The sequence below is a fragment of the Oncorhynchus gorbuscha genome, linkage group LG16 (assembly GCF_021184085.1).
Source record: "Oncorhynchus gorbuscha isolate QuinsamMale2020 ecotype Even-year linkage group LG16, OgorEven_v1.0, whole genome shotgun sequence".
Taxonomy (NCBI): domain Eukaryota; kingdom Metazoa; phylum Chordata; class Actinopteri; order Salmoniformes; family Salmonidae; genus Oncorhynchus; species Oncorhynchus gorbuscha.
The window spans coordinates 95,092,063-95,116,314 of NC_060188.1; the positions used below are offsets into that span (position 1 = coordinate 95,092,063).

At 46.2% G+C, this 24,252-nt stretch overlaps 1 protein-coding gene across 1 annotated transcript in view; it reads left to right on the plus strand.

Moving 5' to 3' along the window:
- Positions 1 to 7,204, plus strand: part of trabd2a (TraB domain containing 2A) — a 112,063-nt gene extending 104,859 nt beyond the window's left edge. The window contains exon 5 of the mRNA XM_046307148.1: positions 7,110 to 7,204. Coding sequence (XP_046163104.1) covers positions 7,110 to 7,204 — 95 coding nt within the window. The remainder of the gene's footprint in view (positions 1 to 7,109) is intronic.
- Positions 7,205 to 24,252: the final 17,048 nt, after the last annotated feature.

Consider the following 24,252-nt stretch of genomic DNA (forward strand, 5'->3'; position numbering starts at 1 on the left):
AGGGAACACGTAGCAGAGTGACTAGTTAGGGAACACAGAGCAGAGTGACTGGTTGGGGAACACGTAGCAGAGTGACTGGTTGGGGAACACGTAGCAGAGTGACTGGTTGGGGAACACGTAGCAGAGTGACTGGTTAGGGAACACATAGCAGAGTGACTGGTTGGGGACCACGTAGCAGAGTGACTGGTTAGGGAACACGTAGCAGAGTGACTGGTTAGGGAACACGTAGCAGAATGACTGGTTGGGGAACACGTAACAGAGTGACTGGTTGGGGAACACGTAGCAGAGTGACTGGATGGGGAACACGTAGCAGAGTGACTGGTTGGGGAACACGTAGCAGAGTGACTGGTTAGGGAACACGTAGCAGAGTGACTGGTTAGGGAACACGTAGCAGAGTGACTGGTTAGGGAACACGTAGCAGAGTGACTGGTTGGGGAACACGTAGCAGAGTGACTGGTTAGGGAACACGTAGCAGAGTGACTGGTTGGGGAACACGTAGCAGAGTGACTGGTTAGGGAACATGTAGCAGAGTGACTGGTTAGGGAACACGTAGCAGAGTGACTGGTTAGGGAACACGTAGCAGAGTGACTGGTTGGGGAACACGTAGCAGAGTGACTGGTTGGGGAACACGTAGCAGAGTGACTGGTTGGGGAACACGTAGCAGAGTGACTGGTTAGGGAACACATAGCAGAGTGACTGGTTGGGGAACACGTAGCAGAGTGACTGGTTAGGGAACACGTAGCAGAGTGACTGGTTAGGGAACACGTAGCAGAGTGACTGGTTGGGGACCACGTAGCAGAGTGACTGGTTAGGGAACACGTAGCAGAGTGACTGGTTAGGGAACACGTAGCAGAATGACTGGTTGGGGAACACGTAACAGAGTGACTGGTTGGGGAACACGTAGCAGAGTGACTGGATGGGGAACACGTAGCAGAGTGACTGGTTGGGGAACACGTAGCAGAGTGACTGGTTAGGGAACACGTAGCAGAGTGACTGGTTAGGGAACACGTAGCAGAGTGACTGGTTAGGGAACACGTAGCAGAGTGACTGGTTAGGGAACACGTAGCAGAGTGACTGGTTAGGGAACACGTAGCAGAGTGACTGGTTGGGGAACACGTAGCAGAGTGACTGGTTAGGAACACGTAGCAGAGTGACTGGTTGGGGAACACGTAGCAGAGTGACTGGTTAGGGAACATGTAGCAGAGTGACTGGTTAGGGAACACGTAGCAGAGTGACTGGTTAGGGAACACGTAGCAGAGTGACTGGTTGGGGAACACGTAGCAGAGTGACTGGTTAGGGAACATGTAGCAGAGTGACTGGTTAGGGAACACGTAGCAGAGTGACTGGTTAGGGAACACGTAGCAGAGTGACTGGTTGGGGAACACGTAGCAGAGTGACTGTTTGTGTCAGTACTTGGATATTACATACTCTCAGAAAAAAAGGTGCTATCTAGAACCTAAAAGGGATTTGGGGTTAGGGTTCGGTTTAGGGGTTAGGGTTAAGGTTTAGGGTTGGGGGTTAGGTGTAGGGTTGGGGGTTAGGTTTAGGGGTTAGGGTTAAGGTTTAGGGTTGGGGGTTAGGTTTAGGGATTAGGGTTAGGTAGGGTTGGGGTTAGGTTTAGGGATTAGGGTTAGGGTTGGGGGTTAGGTTTAGGGGTTAGGTAGGGTTGGGGTTAGGTTTAGGGGTTAGGTAGGGTTGGGGTTAGGTTTAGGGGTTAGGTAGGGTTGGGGTTAGGTTTAGGGTTAGGGTTGGGATGTTGGAACTTAACTGTGTTGTTCTTCACTTGTCACATATTAGTTAGGTTGTGGTAGTTAAGGCCTACAGCCCTGTGGTAGTTAGGGCCTACAGCCCTGTGGTAGTTAAGGCCTACAGCCCTGTGGTAGTTAGGGCCTACAGCCCTGTGGTAGTTAGGGCCTACAGCCCTGTGGTAGTTAGGGCCTACAGCCCTGTGGTAGTTAAGGCCTACAGCCCTGTGGTAGTTAAGGCCTACAGCCCTGTGGTAGTTAGGGCCTACAGCCCTGTGGTAGTTAGGGCCTACAGCCCTGTGGTAGTTAGGGCATACAGCCCTGTGTTAGTTAGGACCTACAGGCCTGTGGTAGTTAGGACCTACAGCCCTGTGTTAGTTAGGACCTACAGGCCTGTGGTAGTTAGGACCTACAGCCCTGTGGTAGTTAGGGCCTACAGCCCTGTGGTAGTTAGGACCTACAGGCCCGTGGTAGTTAGGACCTACAGCCCTGTGGTAGTTAGGACCTACAGCCCTGTGGTAGTTAGGGCCTACAGCCCTGTGGTATTTAGGCTCCATGAAAGACTCTGACTTTGTTGACACACTGCCACGCTACATGGCTTAGTTTGTGAGGACAAGGAGAGACTCCTTCCTTTTGTGACGTGCCGCAACCTGAACCAACAATGCTTCACTTCACCTAGAGAGTGGGGGGAGAAGAAGAAGGAAGGAGAGGGGTGGGGAAGAGGAGGGGTGGGAGGAGAGAAGGGGGAGAAGAGGAGAAAAGAAGAGAAGAGGAGAGGAAAGGAGAGCTGGAGAGAGGACGATCCACTCTGTTTCCTTCTCTTCCTACTTCACTGAAACTGATCCACTCTGTTTCCTTCTCTTCCTACTTCACTGAAGCTGATCCACTCTCTGTTTCTATAATTTACCAGTGGCCATAGTCCGTTAGTTATTAAAACGGCAGCGACTGACTCGATGACTCTTTATGTGGTTTTTTTAACTTAATGAGAATCAATATAACCAGAGTAATGGTGAAATAACCAGATTTTTATTTATTTTATTTATTTATTTATTTTTTATTTCACCTTTATTTAACCAGGTAGGCTAGTTGAGAACAGGTTCTCATTTGCAACTGCGACCTGGTCAAGACAAAGCATAGCAGTGTGAACAGACAACACAGAGTTACACATGGAGTAAACAATTAACAAGTCAATAACACAGAGAAAAAAAGGGGAGTCTATGTACAATGTGTGCAAAAGGCATGAGGAGGTAGGCGAATAATTACAATATTGCAGATTAACACTGGAGTGATAAATGATCAGATGATCATGTACAGGTAGAGATATTGGTGTGCCTAAGAGCAGAAAAGTAAATAAATAAAAACTGTGGGGATGAGGTAGGTGAAAATGGATGTGCTATTTACCAATAGATTATGTACAGCTGCAGCGATCGGTTAGCTGCTCAGCTAGCTGATGTTTGAAGTTGGTGAGGGAGATAAAAGTCTCCAACTTCAGCGATTTTTGCAATTCGTTCCAGTCACAGGCAGCAGAGTACTGGAACGAAAGGCGGCCGAATGAGGTGTTGGCTTTAGGGATGATCAATGAGATATACCTGCTGGAGCGCGTGCTACGGATGGGTGTTGCCATCGTGACCAGTGAGCTGAGATAAGGCGGAGCTTTGCCTAGCATGGCCTTGTAGATGACCTGAAGCCAGTGGGTCTGGCGACGAATATGTAGCGAGGGCCAGCCGACTAGAGCATACAAGTCGCAGTGGTGGGTAGTATAAGGTGCTTTAGTGACAAAACGGATGGCACTGTGATAAACTGCATCCAGTTTGCTGAGTAGAGTGTTGGAAGCAATTTTGTAGATGACGTCGCCGAAGTCGAGGATCGCTAGGATAGTCAGTTTTACTAGGGTAAGCTTGGCAGCGTGAGTGAAGGAGGCTTTGTTGCGGAATAGAAAGCCGATTCTTGATTTGATTTTCGATTGGAGATGTTTGATATGGGTCTGGAAGGAGAGTTTGCAGTCTAGCCAGACACCTAGGTACTTATAGGTGTCCACATATTCAAGGTCGGAACCATCCAGTGTGGTGATGCTAGTCGGGCATGCGGGTGCAGGCAGCGATCGGTTGAAAAGCATGCATTTGGTTTTACTAGCGTTTAAGAGCAGTTGGAGGCTACAGAAGGAGTGTTGTATGGCATTGAAGCTCGATTGGAGGTTAGATAGCACAGTGTCCAATGACGGGCCGAAAGTGTATACAATGGTGTCGTCTGCGTAGAGGTGGATCAGGGAATCGCCCGCAGCAAGAGCAACATCATTGATATACACAGAGAAAAGAGTCGGCCCGAGAATTGAACCCTGTGGCACCCCCATAGAGACTGCCAGAGGACCGGACAACATGCCCTCCGATTTGACACACTGAACTCTGTCTGCAAAGTAATTGGTGAACCAGGCACGGCAGTCATCCGAAAAACCGAGGCTACTGAGTCTGCCGATAAAAATATGGTGATTGACAGAGTCGAAAGCCTTGGCAAGGTCGATGAAGACGGCTGCACAGTACTGTCTTTTATCGATGGCATTTATGATGTCGTTTAGTACCTTGAGTGTGGCTGAGGTGCACCCGTGACCGGCTCGGAAACCAGATTGCATAGCGGAGAAGGTAAGACCTGTTTGTTGACTTGGCTTTCGAAGACCTTAGATAGGCAGGGCAGGATGGATATAGGTCTGTAACAGTTTGGGTCCAGGGTGTCACCCCCTTTGAAGAGGGGGATGACTGCGGCAGCTTTCCAGTCCTTGGGGATCTCAGACGATATGAAAGAGAGGTTGAACAGGCTGGTAATAGGGGTTGCGACAATGGCGGCGGATAGTTTCAGAAATAGAGGGTCCAGATTGTCAAGCCCAGCTGATTTATACGGGTCCAGGTTTTGCAGCTCTTTCAGAACATCTGCTATCTGGATTTGGGTAAAGGAGAACCTGGAGAGGCTTGGGCGAGGAGCTGCGGGGGGGCCAGAGCTGTTGGCCAAGGTAGGAGTAGCCAGGCGGAAGGCATGGCCAGCCATTGAGAAATGCTTGTTGAAGTTTTCGATAATCATGGATTTGTCGGTGGTGACCGTGTTCCCTAGCCTCAGTGCAGTGGGCAGCTGTGAGGAGGTGCTCTTGTTCTCCATGGACTTCACAGTGTCCCAGAACTTTTTGGAGTTGGAGCTACAGGATGCAAACTTCTGCCTGAAGAAGCTGGCCTTAGCTTTCCTGACTGACTGCGTGTATTGGTTCCTGACTTCCCTGAACAGTTGCATATCGCGGGGACTGTTCGATGCTATTGCAGTCCGCCACAGGATGTTTTTGTGCTGGTCGAGGGCAGTTAGGTCTGGAGTGAACCAATGGCTGTATCTGTTCTTAGTTCTGCATTTTTTGAATGGAGCATGCTTATCTAAAATGGTGAGGAAGTTACTCTTAAAGAATGACCAGGCATCCTCAACTGACGGGATGAGGTCAATGTCCTTCCAGGATACCCAGGCCAGGTCGATTAGAAAGGCCTGCTCACAGAAGTGTTTTAGGGAGCGTTTGACAGTGATGAGGGGTGGTCGTTTGACTGCGGCACCGTAGCGGATACAGGCAATGAGGCAGTGGTCGCTGAGATCCTGGTTGAAGACAGCGGAGGTGTATTTGGAGGACCAGTTGGTCAGGATGATGTCTATGAGGGTGCCCTTGCTTACAGAGTTAGGGTTGTACCTGGTGGGTTCTTTGATGATTTGTGTGAGATTGAGGGCATCTAGCTTAGATTGTAGGACTGCCGGGGTGTTAAGCATATCCCAGTTTAGGTCACCTAGCAGAACAAACTCTGAAGCTAGATGGGGGGCAATCAATTCACAAATGGTGTCCAGGGCACAACTGGGAGCTGAGGGGGGTCGGTAGCAGGCGGCAACAGTGAGAGACTTAATTCTGGAGAGAGTAATTTTCAGAATTAGTAGTTCAAACTGTTTGGGTATGGACCTGGAAAGTATGACATTACTTTGCAGGCTCTCTGCAGTAGACTGCAACTCCTCCCCCTTTAGCAGTTCTATCTTGACGGAAGATGTAATAGTTGGGTATGGAAATCTCTGAATGTTTGGTGGCCTTCCTGAGCCAGGATTCAGACACGGCAAGGACATCAGGGTTAGCAGAGTGTGCTAAGGCAGTGAGTAAAACAAACTTAGGGGGGAGGCTTCTGATGTTGACATGCAAACCAAGGCTTGGTTTCATGCAATAACCAGATTAATGGTGAAATAACCAGATTAATGGTGAAATAACCAGATTAATGGTGAAATAACCAGATTAACGGTGAAATAACCAGAGTAATGGTGAAATAACCAGATTAATGGTGAAATAACCAGATTAATGGTGAAATAACCAGATTCATGGTGAAATAACCAGATTAATGGTGAAATATCCAGATTAGTGGTGCAATAACCCAGAGTAATGGTGAAATAACCAGATTAATGGTGAAATAACCAGATTAACGGTGAAATAACCAGAGTAATGGTGGAATAGCCAGATTAACGGTGAAATAACCAGATTAATGGTGAAATAACCAGATTAATGGTGAAATAACCAGAGTAATGATGAAATAACCAGATTAATGGTGAAATACCCAGAGTAATGGTGAAATAACCAGATTAATGATGAAATAACCAGATTAATGATGGAATAACCAGAGTAATGGTGAAATAACCAGATTAACGGTGAAATAACCGGAGTAATGGTGAAATAACCAGAGTAATGGTGAAATAACCAGAGTAATGGTGAAATAACCAGAGTAATGGTGAAATAACCAGAGTAATGGTGAAATAACCAGATTAATGGTGAAATAACCAGATTAACGGTGAAATAACCAGAGTAATGGTGAAATAACCAGATTAATGGTGAAATATCCAGATTAGTGGTGCAATAACCCAGAGTAATGGTGAAATAACCAGATTAATGGTGAAATAACCAGATTAACAGTGAAATAACCAGAGTAATGGTGAAATATCTCTCCTGGTTTGTTGTATTTCACTTGGACTACTCTGTGGGAGCTGAGCTAGATATAGTGTTACAGTGACTTAGCCGGCGCTGCCATTCCCACGGCTCTGAGAGGGCTGGCTGGCAAGTGTTACCAGGCCTAGTTTGCTTTAGCCTGATCCTGGAGTACCAGGTGGGCAGGGGTTGAACATTCGGGTCTTTACTTTTGTTTCAAGCTCAATCAAGCACAGTTTTAAGGATTTGAAAAGATTTCAAATAGTATTCGAACCCAGGTCTGGTTGGCTAAGTGGCACGGCCTTGGTCCTGTTGACTTGCAGCGTCTCTGAAACAGAGAGACTTAAACAGAGACACCTGACCCTAACAGGAGAACTGTGGTTTTATTGCAGGTCACTTCCTGGGCAACAACACAGTGATTGATGTGCTGAGGAGTCAAGGCTATGAAGTGGAGCACACTCCTGCAGGGCAGCCCATTAACAGGTAATAATACACCTCTCGCTGTCCTCACCAACACATAACCAATACCCACCCTCCCTCTCTCTCTATCTGACTACCCACAATCCCACCTCCACTCTAACCCCCGCCCCCACCCTCTCTATCTGACTACCCACAATCCCACCTCCACTCTAAACCTCCCACCACACCCTCTCTATCCTACTACCCACAATCCCACCTCCACTCTAACCCCCTACCCCCACCCTCTCTATCTGACTACCCACAATCCCACCTCCACTCTAACCCCCCGCCCCCACCCTCTCTATCTGACTACCCACAATCCCACCTCCACTCTAATCCCCCGCCACCACCGCACGCTCTCTATCTGACTACCCACAATCCTACCTCCACTCTAACCCCTCTCCCCCACCCTCTCTATCTGACTACCCACAATCCCACCTCCACTCTAACCCCTCGCCCCCACCGCACGCTCTCTATCTGACTACCCACAATCCCACCTCCACTCTAACCCCTCCCCCACCCTTTCTATCTGACTACCCACAATCCCACCTCCACTCTAACCCCCCCCCCACCCTCTCTATCTGACTACCCACAATCCCACCTCCACTCTAAACCTCCACCGTATCTCTATCTGACTACCCACAATCCCACCTCCAATCTAACCCCCACCGCACCTCTCTACCTGACTACCCACAGTCCCACCTCCACTCTACCCCCCCCCACCCTCTCTATCTGACTACCCACAATCCCACCTCCACTCTAACCCCCCACTGTACCCTCTCTATCTGACTACCCACAATCCCACCTCCACTCTAACCCCCCACCGTACCCTCTCTATCTGACTACCCACAATCCTACCTCCACTCTAACCCTCCACCGTACCCTCTCTATTTGACTACCCACAATCCCACCTCCACTCTAACCCCCCCACCGTACCCCCTCTATTTGACTACCCACAATCCCAGCTCCACTCTAACCCCCCCACTGTACCCTCTCTATCTGACTACCCACAATCCCACCTCCACTCTAACCCTCCACCGTACCCTCTCTATCTGACTACCCACAATCCCACCTCCACTCTACCCCCCCCCACCCTCTCTATCTGACTACCCACAATCCCACCTCCACTCTAACCCCCCCACTGTACCCTCTCTATCTGACTACCCACAATCCCACCTCCACTCTAACCCTCCACCGTACCCTCTCTATCTGACTACCCACAATCCCACCTCCACTCTACCCCCCCACCCTCTCTATCTGACTACCCACAATCCCACCTCCACTCTAACCCTCCCACCGTACCCTCTCTATTTGACTACCCACAATCCCACCTCCACTCTAACCCCCCACCCACCCTCTCTATCTGACTACCCACAATCCCACCTCCACTCTAACCCTCCACCGTACCCTCTCTATCTGACTACCCACAATCCCACCTCCACTCTAACCCTCCACCGCACCTCTCTATCTGACTACCCACAGTCCCACCTCCACTCTACCCCCCACCCTCTCTATCTGACTACCCACAATCCCACCTCCACTCTAACCCCCCACTGTACCCTCTCTATCTGACTACCCACAATCCCACCTCCACTCTAACCCCCCCACTGTACCCTCTCTATCTGACTACCCACAATCCCACCTCCACTCTAACTCCCCCACCGTACCTCTCTATCTGACTACCCACAATCCTACCTCCACTCTAACCCTCCACCACATCTCTCTATCTGACTATCCACAATCCCACCTCCACTCTAACCCTCCCACCGTACCCTCTCTATTTGACTACCCACAATCCCACCTCCACTCTAACCCCCCCCTCCCACCCTCCCACCGTACCCTCTCTATTTGACTACCCACAATCCCACCTCCACTCTAACTCCCCCACCGTACCCCCTCTATTTGACTACCCACAATCCCACCTCCACTCTAACCCCCCACCGTACCCTCTCTATCTGACTACCCACAATCCCACCTCCACTCTAACCCTCCACCGCACCTCTCTATCTGACTACCCACAATCCCACCTCCACTCTAACCCCCCTCCCACCCTCTCTATCTGACTACCCACAATCCCACCTCCACTCTAACCCTCCCACCGTACCCTCTCTATTTGACTACCCACAATCCCACCTCCACTCTAACCCCCCTCCCACCCTCTCTATCTGACTACCCACAATCCCACCTCCACTCTAACCCTCCCACCGTACCCTCTCTATTTGACTACCCACAATCCCACCTCCACTCTAACTCCCCCACCGTACCCCCTCTATTTGACTACCCACAATCCCACCTCCACTCTAACCCCCCACTGTACCCTCTCTATCTGACTACCCACAATCCCACCTCCACTCTAACTCCCCCACCGTACCTCTCTATCTGACTACCCACAATCCTACCTCCACTCTAACCCTCCACCACATCTCTCTATCTGACTATCCACAATCCCACCTCCACTCTAACCCTCCCACCGTACCCTCTCTATTTGACTACCCACAATCCCACCTCCACTCTAACCCCCCCTCCCACCCTCCCACCGTACCCTCTCTATTTGACTACCCACAATCCCACCTCCACTCTAACTCCCCCACCGTACCCCCTCTATTTGACTACCCACAATCCCACCTCCACTCTAACCCCCCCACCGTACCCTCTCTATCTGACTACCCACAATCCCACCTCCACTCTAACCCTCCACCGCACCTCTCTATCTGACTACCCACAATCCCACCTCCACTCTAACCCCCCTCCCACCCTCTCTATCTGACTACCCACAATCCCACCTCCACTCTAACCCTCCCACCGTACCCTCTCTATTTGACTACCCACAATCCCACCTCCACTCTAACCCCCCCCTCCCACCCTCTCTATCTGACTACCCACAATCCCACCTCCACTCTAACCCTCCCACCGTACCCTCTCTATTTGACTACCCACAATCCCACCTCCACTCTAACTCCCCCACCGTACCCCCTCTATTTGACTACCCACAATCCCACCTCCACTCTAACCCCCCCACCGTACCCTCTCTATCTGACTACCCACAATCCCACCTCCACTCTAACCCTCCACCGCACCTCTCTATCTGACTACCCACAGTCCCACCTCCACTCTACCCCCCCACCCTATCTATCTGACTACCCACAATCCCACCTCCACTCTAACCCCCCACTGTACCCTCTCTATCTGACTACCCACAATCCCACCTCCACTCTAACCCCCCACCGTACCTCTCTATCTGACTACCCACAATCCCACCTCCAATCTACCCCCCCCACCCTCTCTATCTGACTACCCACAATCCCACCTCCACTCTAACCCCCCCACCGTACCCCCTCTATTTGACTACCCTCCAATGTCTTCTGAAGACTCAATCTCTCCTCAAAGATGAATGTCTACAGATTGTTAATACCATTAATATGCCCTGAAGTAGACTTGTATAGTAATGAGGGGCATTTTGATGTGGATGTTTGGCGAATTGAAAAATAAACAAACTAGCCCAGTGTGTCAGAGTTAGTGTCGTGTAGGTGGTGTTACTGCGAGGTCAGTGATATTAGCGATGCTCGTAGTATAAATATTAATTTTAGTATAAGTATAAATTGAATGATGTTTTGACCAGCGGCACTTGTCGCGTTCTAAATGTCTACAGACAAAATCAGCCTTCAGACCTGACTGCTACTATACATTATACACATTATAGATGATAGTATACACATTATACATGTTAGTATATAGCATGGTAGTATACACATTATAGATGGTAGTATACACATTATAGATGATAGTATACACATTATAGATGATAGTATACACATTATACATGGTAGTATACACATTGTCATGTTGGTATACACATTATACAAATAGTATACAGCATGGTAGTATACACATTATACATGTTAGTATACAGCATGGTAGTATACACATTATACATGGTAGTATACACATTATAGATGATAGTATACACATTATACATGATAGTATACACATTATACATGGTAGTATTCACATTATAGATGATAGTATACACATTATACATGATAGTATACACATTATACATGGTAGTATTCACATTATAGATGATAGTATACACATTATACATGATAGTATACACATTATACATGGTAGTATTCACATTATACATGATAGTATACACATTATACATGTTAGTATACAGCATGGTAGTATACACATTATATATGGTAGAATACACATTATAGATGATAGTATACACATTATACATGTTAGTATACACATTATAGATGATAGTATACACATTATAGATGATAGTATACACATTATACATGTTAGTATATAGCATGGTAGTATACACATTATAGATGATAGTATACACATTATACATGGTAGTATATAGCATGGTAGTATACACATTATAGATGATAGTATACACATTATACATGATAGTATACACATTATAGATGATAGTATACACATTATACATGTTAGTATACAGCATGGTAGTATACACATTATATATGGTAGAATACACATTATACATGGTAGTATACACATTGTACATGTTAGTATACAGCATGGTAGTATACACATTATACATGTTAGTATACAGCATGGTAGTATACACATTATACATGGTAGTATACAACATGATAGTGTACACATTATACATGTTAGTATACAGCATGGTAGTATACACATTATACATGGTAGTATACACATTGTCATGTTGGTATACACATTATACAAATAGTATAAACATTGTACATGGTAGTATACACATTATACATGTTAGAATACACATTATACAAATAGTATACACATTATACAAATAGCATACACATAGTACATGTTATTATTATACACAAGACATAATTGCAGAAACTAAATAGTTACTGCAAATTATACACACTGGAAATATATTATACATATTCAACACATAACAAAGAGTTACACTGTGACCTTCATCCTTCACTGGTCATTGTAAAATATTTCACCATTTGGACGTTCTGTTGTTTTGGGGCATAAGAATGTCTTCCTGTGGGCGAAGTGACCATAGAGCCCCAATGCCACACAGCCTGAATACAATCTGAGTACATAGAATGAACAGGCCCTATCCCACTATCCACATGATCAGCTACAGAACGTCCCAAGGGTTCAAACGTTCACAAGGCGAATGGACTCTTTGTGTTTTCAGAGCAGTAGTCTAGGCTACACACAGTTCCTCCACTCCACACATGGAGTTTGAATGTTTATTTGTGCCGCTCATACTGTAATTGACTACATGTTTTTAGTGGTCTAGGTCCCATGTCAGACTGGTGGTACAGCAGGATACCAGTGTCTGGTGGTACAGCAGGATACCAGTGTCTGGTGGTACAGCAGGATACCAGTGTCTGGTGGTACAGCAGGATACCAGTGTCTGGTGGTACAGCAGGATACCAGTGTCTGGTGGTACAGCAGGATACCAGTGTCTGGTGGTACAGCAGGATACCAGTGTCTGGTGGTACAGCAGGATACCAGTGTCTGGTGGTACAACAGGATACCAGTTTCTGGTGGTACAGTGTGATACCAGTGTCTGGTGATACCAGTGTCTGGTGGTACAGCAGGATACCAGTGTCTGGTGGTACAGCAGGATACCAGTGTCTGGTGGTACAACAGGATACCAGTTTCTGGTGGTACAGTGTGATACCAGTGTCTGGTGATACCAGTGTCTGGTGATACCAGTGTCTGGTGGTACAACAGGATACCAGTTTCTGGTGGTACAGTGTGATACCAGTGTCTGGTGATACCAGTGTCTGGTGGTACCAGTGTCTGGTGGTACAGCAGGATACCAGTGTCTGGTGGTACAGCAGGATACCAGTGTCTGGTGGTACAGCAGGATACCAGTGTCTGGTGGTACAGCAGGATACCAGTGTCTGGTGGTACAACAGGATACCAGTTTCTGGTGGTACAGTGTGATACCAGTGTCTGGTGGTACAGCATGATACCAGTGTCTGGTGGTACAGCGGGATACCAGCGTTCTATGTAACTTAACATAAACACATAGTGGAACAATCATGGGTTCCCGAGTGGCACTGCGGTCTGAGGCACTACATGTCAGTGCTAGAGGCGTCACTACAGACCATGGTTCCACAACCGGCCGTGATTAGGAGTCTTATAGGGCAGCGCACAATTGGCCCGGGGTAGGCTGTGATTCGCTCTTGGTCTAGGGGTGTGATCGCTATTGGTCTAGGGTTGTGATCGCTATTGGTCTAGGGGTGTGATCGCTATTGGTCTAGGGGTGTGATCGCTATTGGTCTAGGGGTGTGATCACTATTGGTCTAGAGGTGTGATCGCTATTGGTCTAGGGGTGTGATCGCTATTGGTCTAGAGGTGTGATCGCTATTGGTCTAGGGGTGTGATCGCTATTGGTCTAATGGTGTTATCGCTATTGGTCTAGGGGTGTGATCGCTATTGGTCTAGGGCTGTGATCACTATTGGTCTAGGGGTGTGATCGCTATTGGTCTAGGGGTGTGATCGCTATTGGTCTAGGGGTGTGATCGCTATTGGTCTAGGGGTGTTATCGCTATTGGTCTAATGGTGTTATCGCTATTGGTCTAGGGGTGTGATCGCTATTGGTCTAGGGGTGTGATCGCTATTGGTCTAATGGTGTTATCGCTATTGGTCTAGGGGTGTGATCGCTATTGGTCTAGGGGTGTGATCGCTATTGGCCTAGGGGTGTGATAGAAATAGTTTTGCCATTTTTTACAGCTGGAATTATGAGCGCAAGAGTTGGCGGTGACACGAAATGGCTGGGTTTAAAAGAATAAACAACTTGTAGGTATGACGAGAGTTTGGCCACTCACTGACCAATGAACTCATTCTATGACTAAATACGGCATACGGTTATTCTCAAGACGGTGTTTACGTTGTCATCAACTCCAAGACGGTGTTTACGTTGTCATCAACTCCAAGACGGTGTTTACGTTGTCATCAACTCCAAGACGGTGTTTACGTTGTCATCAACTCCAAGACGGTGTTTACGTTGTCATCAACTCCAAGACGGTGTTTACGTTGTCATCAACTCCAAGACGGTGTTTACGTTGTCATCAACTCCAAGAGGGTGTTTACGTTGTCATCAACTCCAAGACGGTGTTTACGTTGTCATCAACTCCAAGACGGTGTTTACGTTGTCATCAACTCCAAGACGGTGTTTACGTTGTCATCAACTCCAATACGGTTTTTACGTTGTCATCAACTCCAAGACGGTGTTTACGTTGTCATCAACTCCAAGACGGTGTTTACGTTGTCATCAACTCCAAGACGGTGTTTACGTTGTCATCAACTCCAAGACGGTGTTTACGTTGTCATCAACTCCAAGACGGTGTTTACGTTGTCATCAACTCCAAGACGGTGTTTACGTTGTCATCAACTCCAAGATGGTGTTTACGTTGTCATCAACTCCAAGATGGTGCAGCAGTACGATGTGTTTGTTTTTGTTCCGTGTAAAAAAAAATGTATACATTTCATTATTTCATTCTCTTTTTTTATATTTTCAAATTAAATATACCTTCCTGCAACCCGCCTCACCCAATGTGGTACGGATCTAGACCTTATACATGGAACCGCCATCAGAAGTTAGCCATCAGAAGCTAGCCAGCTAATTCGCTACTAGCTATTTAGTCATTGTTAGCCACTGCTAGCGGCTTTTACCTTTAGCTCAGACTCCAGCCACTTTATCCCTGATAGCCCGGATAATACCTGCCAGTCTGCACAGCGCGATATCAGCGCTGAGCATATCGGACTGCTTTTTTCCACCACTTCATCACCGGATTCCTGCCGCAAGCTCTGCACCATTAGAGTGGCTATTGTCCTGATGCATGCACCAGTTAGCCTCGATCTAACCTCAAGCTAGGCCCATCTCCCAACTAGCAAACTAAGTACACCAACTACAATACCTCTCTTGCCAATTGGCCTGGACCCTTTGTCGACGCGGAGCCCCGCCATCACGACTTGTCTGCTGGTCTGCTGACATAATTTGGCCAATGTGCTCACAACCGACCTCTGCATCGTGGATGTTGGTGATGATCCATCTGCTAGCCCCGGCCCGCTATCTTCCTGAACACCGTGTCTCCCGCTCATCTAGCATAGTCATCGACTACCGAACAGCTCCCTGTTTCATCTATTGCTGCTCATTGGACACTATGATCACTCGGCTACTAAGCTTATGCCTGTTGGACTGTTCATTAACACAGTACTTCATTTTTGTTTATCTGTCGGCCCCAACCTCGAACTCAGGCCCTGTGTGTAGCTAACTGACCCTCTCTGCCCATTCATCGCCATTTACCCGTTGTTGTCTTAGCTCTCCCAATCAACACCTGTGATTGCTTTATGCCTTTCTCTAATGTCAATATGTGTACTGTAGTTTAGGGCAGCTGTCATTGTTTTATTTTACTGCGGAGGCCCTAGTCCTGCCCAACACGCCTCAGATAGCCCCCTTGTCCCACCCCCCACACATGCGGAAGACCGCACCTAGCTTAACTGGTGCCTCTGTAGCAGTATAGCTTCCGTCCCTCTCCTCGCCTCTACCTGGGCTCGAACCAGGGACCCTCTGAACACATCAACAACAGCCACCCTGGAAGCATCGTTACCCATCGCTCCACAAAAGCCACGGCTCTTGCAGAGCAAGGGGAACAACTACTTCAGGTCTCAGAGCGAGTTGACGTCACCGATTGAAACGCTATTAGCGCGCACCACCGCTTACTAGCTAGCCATTTCACAAAGGTTCCACCTCCAGAGATGCAACCTCTCTCATCATCACTCAATGCCTAGGTTTACCACCACTGTACTCGCACCCTACCATACCCATGTCTGTACACTATGGCCTGAATCTATCCTACCATGCCCAGAAATATGCTTATTTTATTCTCTGTTCCCAAAGCACTAGACAACCAGTTCTTGTAGCCTTTAGCCGTACCCTTATCCTACTCCTCCTCTGTTCCTCTGGTGATGTAGAGGGTAACACAGGTTCTGTGTCCCCAGGCGCTCTCATTTGTTGACTTCTGCAACAGTAAAAGCCTTGGTTTGTATGTTAACATCAGAAGCCTCCTCCCAAAGTTTGCTTTATTCTCCATTGCATTATGGGTTGGGGTTGTAGGCTTCTTCTAACCCATTGCATTATGGGTTGGGTTTGTAGGCTTGTTCTAACCCGTTCCATTATGGGTTGGGTTTGTAGGCTTCTTCTAACCCATTGCATTATGGGTTGGGTTTGTAGGCTTCTTCTAACCCGTTGCATTATGGGTTGGGTATGTAGGCTTGTTCTAACCCATTGCATTATGGGTTGGGTATGTAGGCTTCTTCTTGTGTTTTGTCTGTATTACTCATATGCTGATGCTGTTCCTGTCTCGTTCCTTATTAAACGCTTGACTCCCCCGTACCTGCTCCGTCTCTCCAGCGTCATCCCATGTGACGATTAGGCCCTATCTTTACATTGAAAACCAAGTCTATCAGAATTACAGTAATTCCAATTAATTTAATAACCTTTTGATCTTCTAGAATAGGACTTGAAAATATAGAAATATTATTATTATCCAAATTGTTTTACCTGAGCATAACCCCAAAAACTAAGGACTTATTAGCCTACTCTGTTGTTTATGATTGTGTTGTCATGGACGACTGATTGGGCTCATTGATTCCAGTTGGAAAATAGATGCATGAAACGGCATTCACCATATGCTGCTACATTTGCTACAGGAATATATTGTTTACCTTTTAGTTGGTGACTCTTTGATATCTTGATAATATGCAGCTGATTAAGTCTATCAAAGTGTGTGAGTTTGTGTCTGTTAGGCCTATGGATATATATATATATATATTTTCCCCGGATCAACAAGAAATAGATTGAGCAGTAAAAAAAGCCCCATTCGTGGTCTTCTTAAAACAAACTGTGTGGAGCACAAAACCACGGAGGAGTTTAGAAGGGATGAACTCTCTCAAACGGTTATTACATACTGGATTTGTACTATACAGCTGTTGCAAGAGAGCATTTTACACTGACTGTCCACTGGTCGCAAAAACAATGATTGATTATGCGGCTAAAAACGTCTTCAATTCGACCATTACTGGGTTCAAATACACATACTGTATACAAAAACATACGGAATACAACTAATATTGAGTTGCACCCACTTTTGCCCTCAGAACCGCCTCAATTCTACAGGGATTCTGGCCCATGTTGACTCCAATACTTTCCACAGTTGTGTCAAGTTGTCTGGAGGACCATTCATGATTCACACAGGAAACTGTTGAGCGTGAAAAACCCAGCAGCGTTGCAGATCTTGACACTCAAACCGGTGTGCCTGGTACCTACTACCATACCCCGTTCAAAGGCACTTCAATCTTTTGTCTTGCCCGTTCACCCTCTGAATGACACACATACTCTATCCATGTCTCAAGGCTTAAAAACCCGTCTTTAACCCCGTCTCCTCCCCTTCATCTACACTGATTGAAGTGGATTTAACAAGTGACATCAATAAGGGATCATAGCTTTCACCTGGATTCACCTGGTCAGTCTATGTCATGGAAAGAGCAGGTGTTCTTAATGTTTTGTACACTCAGTGTACAACAGCCATCCACAACGAACACAATCTGTAAGGCACAAATAGCTAAATGAGAGAACAGCAGTGTGATTCACATCAATGCACTATGTATATATCAATAATAAGTGACCTACAGTGGGGATAACTAGTATTTGATTCACTGCCCATTTTGCAGGTTTTCCTACTTACACAGCATGTAGAGGTCTGTAATTATTTATCATAGGTACACTTCAACTGTGAGAGACGGAATCTAAAACAAAAATCCAGAAAATCACATTGTATGATTTTTAAATAATTAATTTGCACGTATCGCCCGTAGACTACACCACTGCTGTCATCCTTACCTCCAAGAGTTGGATAATCTTTGGATGCCAACAGCAGTCGCACCATTGGAAGACAGTAGCCTTCAATTCCTTCTCTTTTCCAGCAATTCATCAAACACATTTGTTGTGTCATCATAGTGGTTGGTCTCTGATTGGTGGTCATCATTTGTTGTGTCATCATAGTGGTTGGTCTCTGATTGGTGGTCATCATTTGTTGTGTCATCATAGTGGTTGGTCTCTGATTGGTGGTCATCATTTGTTGTGTCATCATAATGGTTGGTCAATGATTGGTGGTCATCATTTGGTGTGTCATCATAGTGGTTGGTCTCTGATTGGTGGTCATCATTTGTTGTGTCATCATAATGGTCCTCTGTAGCTCAGTTGGTAGAGCATGGCGCTTGTAACGCCAGGGTAGTGGGTTCAATCCCTGGGACCACCCATACGTAGAATGTATGCACACATGACTGTAAGTCGGTTTGGATAAAAGCGTCTGCTAAATGGCATTAAAAAAAAAATAATAATAATGGTTGGTCAATGATTGGTGGTCATCATTTGGTGTGTCATCATAGTGGTCTCTGATTGGTGGTCATCATTTGTTGTGTCATCATAGTGGTCTCTGATTGGTGGTCATCATTTGTTGTGTCATCATAGTGGTCACTTGTGGGCAGGTGTTACCAACCAAATTGAATTTGCTTCTTTTTTTAAATGCTGATTTTGATTATCATTGACAAAACAGAAAGGTGTCCCAAAAATGTTTTTTGCAAACATCCTTACGGAATTTAAAAGTAATTCTAGAAGTAATGATCTACTTTTTCAAAAGTATCTGTAGTCTGATTACAATATCTTTGCTGGTAATTTAACAGTTACAGTTAGTTATAGTTACAGTTTTTGGGGATCTGTTACATCTCATCAGTTTAAATCCAAGGTCTTTTAATAACTGTTCTCTATTTCCAACATTACTCTCTCCATCACCACAGTCGATCGATATCGGCCCCCGACCAGACGGGTCATTCTCTGGGTCAGAACCTGGATGAGTCCCCTTACTTGGAGCCCTTCCTCCACGAACTTCACGATGAGGAGCAACAGCACCCTCTGCAGGACAACCCACTACCCGACATACCTCGTCACTCCCCCAGTCTGGAGCTGATGGACACGACGGACCGCAAGCTGAAGAAGAAACGACGTAACAAACAGAGGAAACATCAGAGAAACAGACAGTTTAATGACCTCTGGGTTCGCATCGAGGAGAGGTGAGATGGTTGTGTTACTGATCTAGTTTAATGACCTCTAGGTTCGCATCGAGGAGAGGTGAGATGGTTGTGTTACTGATCTAGTTTAATGACCTCTGGGTTCGCATCGAAGAGAGGTGAGATGGTTGTGTTACTGATCTAGTTTAATGACCTCTGGGTTCGCATCGAAGAGAGGTGAGATGGTTGTGTTACTGATCTAGTTTAATGACCTCTGGGTTCGCATCGAGGAGAGGTGAGATGGTTGTGTTACTGATCTAGTTTAATGACCTCTGGGTTCGCATCGAGGAGAGGTGAGATGGTTGTGTTACTGATCTAGTTTAATGACCTCTGGGTTCGCATCGAGGAGAGGTGAGATGGTTGTGTTACTGATCTAGTTTAATGACCTCTGGGTTCGCATCGAGGAGAGGTGAGATGGTTGTGTTACTGATCTAGTTTAATGACCTCTGGGTTCGCATCGAGGAGAGGTGAGATGGTTGTGTTACTGATCTAGTTTAATGACCTCTGGGTTCGCATCGAGGAGAGGTGAGATGGTTGTGTTACTGATCTAGTTTAATGACCTCTGGGTTCGCATCGAGGAGAGGTGAGATGGTTGTGTTACTGATCTAGTTTAATGACCTCTGGGTTCGCATCGAAGAGAGGTGAGATGGTTGTGTTACTGATCTAGTTTAATGACCTCTGGATTCGCATCGAAGAGAGGTGAGATGGTTGTGTTACTGATCTAGTTTAATGACCTCTGGGTTCGCATCGAGGAGAGGTGAGATGGTTGTGTTACTGATCTAGTTTAATGACCTCTGGGTTCGCATCGAGGAGAGGTGAGATGGTTGTGTTACTGATCTAGTTTAATGACCTCTGGGTTCGCATCGAGGAGAGGTGAGATGGTTGTGTTACTGATCTAGTTTAATGACCTCTGGGTTCGCATCGAGGAGAGGTGAGATGGTTGTGTTACTGATCTAGTTTAATGACCTCTGGGTTCGCATCGAGGAGAGGTGAGATGGTTGTGTTACTGATCTAGTTTAATGACCTCTGGGTTCGCATCGAGGAGAGGTGAGATGGTTGTGTTACTGATCTAGTTTAATGACCTCTGGGTTCGCATCGAAGAGAGGTGAGATGGTTGTGTTACTGATCTAGTTTAATGACCTCTGGGTTCGCATCGAAGAGAGGTGAGATGGTTGTGTTACTGATCTAGTTTAATGACCTCTGGGTTCGCATCGAGGAGAGGTGAGATGGTTGTGTTACTGATCTAGTTTAATGACCTCTGGGTTCGCATCGAAGAGAGGTGAGATGGTTGTGTTACTGATCTAGTTTAATGACCTCTGGGTTCGCATCGAAGAGAGATGAGATGGTTGTGTTACTGATCTAGTTTAATGACCTCTGGGTTCGCATCGAAGAGAGGTGAGATGGTTGTGTTACTGATCTAGTTAAATGACCTCTGGGTTCGCATCGAGGAGAGGTGAGATGGTTGTGTTACTGATCTAGTTTAATGACCTCTGGATTCGCATCGAAGAGAGGTGAGATGGTTGTGTTACTGATCTAGTTTAATGACCTCTGGGTTCGCATCGAGGAGAGGTGAGATGGTTGTGTTACTGATCTAGTTTAATGACCTCTGGGTTTGCATCGAAGAGAGGTGAGATGGTTGTGTTACTGATCTAGTTTAATGACCTCTGGGAGCATCGAAGAGAGGTGAGATAGTTGTGTTACTGATCTAGTTTAATGACCTCTGGCATCGAAGAGAGGTGAGATGGTTGTGTTACTGATCTAGTTTAATGACCTCTGGGTTCGCATCGAAGAGAGGTGAGATGGTTGTGTTACTGATCTAGTGAGAAAAGCACTAAAGATTTTAATACTACAATGATAGAAGTGTACTTCAGTTGGGAATAGGTTCAATTCCCACAGAGATCGCTTTGGATAAAAGCATCTGCTAAATGGTATATATTAAATAGCTATGGGTGGTGATTAGCATACCAGCATCTTATTGGGTCGGCAGGTAGCCTAGTGGTTAGAGTGTAGAGGTGGCAGGGAAGCCTAGTGGTTAGAGTGTAGAGGTGGCAGGGTAGCCTAGTGGTTAGAGTGTAGAGGAGGCAGCGTAGACTAGTGGTTAGAGTGTAGAGGAGGCAGGTAGCCTAGTGGTTAGAGTTTAGAGGAGGCAGGTAGCCTAGTGGTTAGAGTGTAGAGGTGACAGGTAGACTAGTGGTTAGAGTGTAGAGGTGGCAGGTAGCCTAGTGGTTAGAGTGTAGAGGTGGCAGGGTAGCCTAGTGGTTAGAGTGTAGAGGCGGTAGGGTAGCCTAGTGGTTAGAGTGTAGAGGTGGCAGGGTAGCCTAGTGGTTAGAGTGTAGAGCCGACAGGGTAGCCTAGTGGTTAGAGTGTAGAGGTGGCAGGGTAGCCTAGTGGTTAGAGTGTAGAGGTGGCAGGGTAGCCTAGTGGTTAGAGTGTAGAGGTGGCAGGGTAGCCTAGTGGTTAGAGTGTAGAGGTGGCAGGGTAGCCTAGTGGTTAGAGTGTAGAGGTGGCAGGGTAGCCTAGTGGTTAGAGTGTAGAGGCGACAGGTAGACTAGTGGTTAGAGTGTAGAGGCGGCAGGTAGACTAGTGGTTAGAGCATTGGGTCGGTAACCGAAAGGTTGCTAGATCGAATCCCTGAGCTGACATGGTAAAAATCTGTCGTTCTGCCCCTGGACAAGGCAGTTAACCCACTGTTCCCTGGTAGGCTGTCATTGTAAATAAGAATTTGTTCTTAACTGACTTGCCTGGTTAAATAAAGGTAAAATAAATAAAATAAATATAGAATGTGACATCACAGGAATTACACTCACCTCATCTAGATGTCATGACAGTTGAGAAGCAGATCTTGTCCTAGGTAGCTATCACTTTACGGCTTAAAGTCTGGCCAGTGTACTTGTCAGTACTGGGTGTTACTGCTCTGTCTAGGGGGATCTAACCTTTAACTGACACTTCCTGTTGGAGACGTAGGCACAACCACCAATCATATCACATCACAACCACCAATCACATCACACCCACCCCATGATATAAGTTTCCCCCACAACATACATGTTATTTATACATATATTTATATTTATTTGTCAAGACTGGGTTCTCTACTGGTTCAGTGTTATGGAAAGGAAATACGTCCAGGAAGATTGTAGCTGCAGGCAAGATAACTTTGTGACAAAAACATGATCCTATTTTCAGAAATTTGACTAAGATCACAAAGAGAGCATTGTTAAATTTGCTATGAAGAATAACCACACAATTGTTAACATGGTTGATTCTCTGACTGGTTATATATAAATATAGGGTCAGTTTCCTAAACCCAGGACTGAAAAGCTCAATGGAAAATGTCAATTGAAAGGGAAACCAGCCTTTAGTTTAATATAAAATATCCATGAATTATCATAGACATAAGTCGTGTTATAGCTTAACCGATTTAGCTTTTTAACTGTCAAAGCTGACAAAGGGATGAATGCTCAATTCAAAATAATCCTTTTAGTCAATTTAATTGAACAAGTACATCCAGTTGTCTTCCTCCACGCGGCCAATAGTAGTTGTCAAATCTATCCTGAGGCAATGGGCGAATGAGTGGAAACTGTCTCCAGATTCGAACCGGCCAGCCCTGTGTTGAGCCAGCCGTTTGTTGAGCCAGCCGTTTGTTGAGCCAGCCGTTTGCTGAGCCAGCCGTTTGCTGAGCCAGCCGTTTGTTGAGCCAGCCGTTTGCTGAGCCAGCCCTGTGTTGAGCCAGCCGCTTGTTGAGCCAGCCGTTTGCTGAGCCAGCCGTTTGATGAGCCAGCCGTTTGTTGAGCCAGCCGTTTATCCTCCAGCATGTTGACACAGATGGAGGGTATGAATGTAATTTACCATTTCAAACACTGAAACAGTTTATCCCAACTTCCATGTCTGTGTTTCTGCCTGCTGAATGTCCAGGATCTGTCAGACGGACGGCTCGCTCCAGTCCTCGAAGGTCTCCTGGCAGCCAGAAACCGCCTGTTTCCAGACTTTATTTATTTATTCTCCTTGGCAAGTAAAGCTGAACATTTAGAATGCATTCCAAATGGCACCCTATTGCCTATGGGTGCTGGTCAACAGTAGTAAACCCTATTCCCTATGGGTGCTGGTCAACAGTAGTGCACCCTATTCCCTATGGGTGCTGGTCAACAGTAGTGCACCCTATTCCCTATGGGTGCTGGTCAACAGTAGTGCACCCTATTCCCTATGGGTGCTGGTCAACAGTAGTGCACCCTATTCCCTATGGGTGCTGGTCAACAGTAGTGCACCCTATTCCCTATGGGTGCTGGTCAACAGTAGTGCACCCTATTCCCTATGGGTGCTGGTCAACAGTAGTGCACCCTATTCCCTATGGGTGCTGGTCAACAGTAGTGCACCCTATTCCCTATGAGTATGGGTGACAGAGCCATAGACAATCCCAGTCCTAAAAGGAAAATCTCCTGATGTTTCTAGTTATTATTATTATAATTAGAGGTCGACCGACTATGATTTTTCAACGCCGATACCGATAATTGGAGGACCAAAAAAGCCGATACCGATTAATCGGCCGATATCTTTATTTATTTATTTGTAATAATGACAATTACAACAATACTGAATGAACACTTATTTTAACTTAATATAATAAACCAATAAAGTCAATTTCGCCTCAAATAAATAATGAAACATGTTCAATTTGGTTTAAATAATGCAAAAATACAGTGTTGGAGAAGAAAGTAAAAGTGCAATATGTGCCATGTAAGAAAGCTAAAGTTTAAGTTCCTTGCTCAGAACATGAGAACATGTAGGGCTTTGGTCTAAAGTAGTGCACTATATAGGGAATGGGGTTCCATAGGGCTCTGGTCTAAAGTAGTGCACGATATAGGGAATAGGGTTCTATAGGGCTCTGGTCTAAAGTAGTGCACTATATAGGGAATAGAGTTCCATAGGGCTCTGGTCTAAAGTAGTGCACTATAT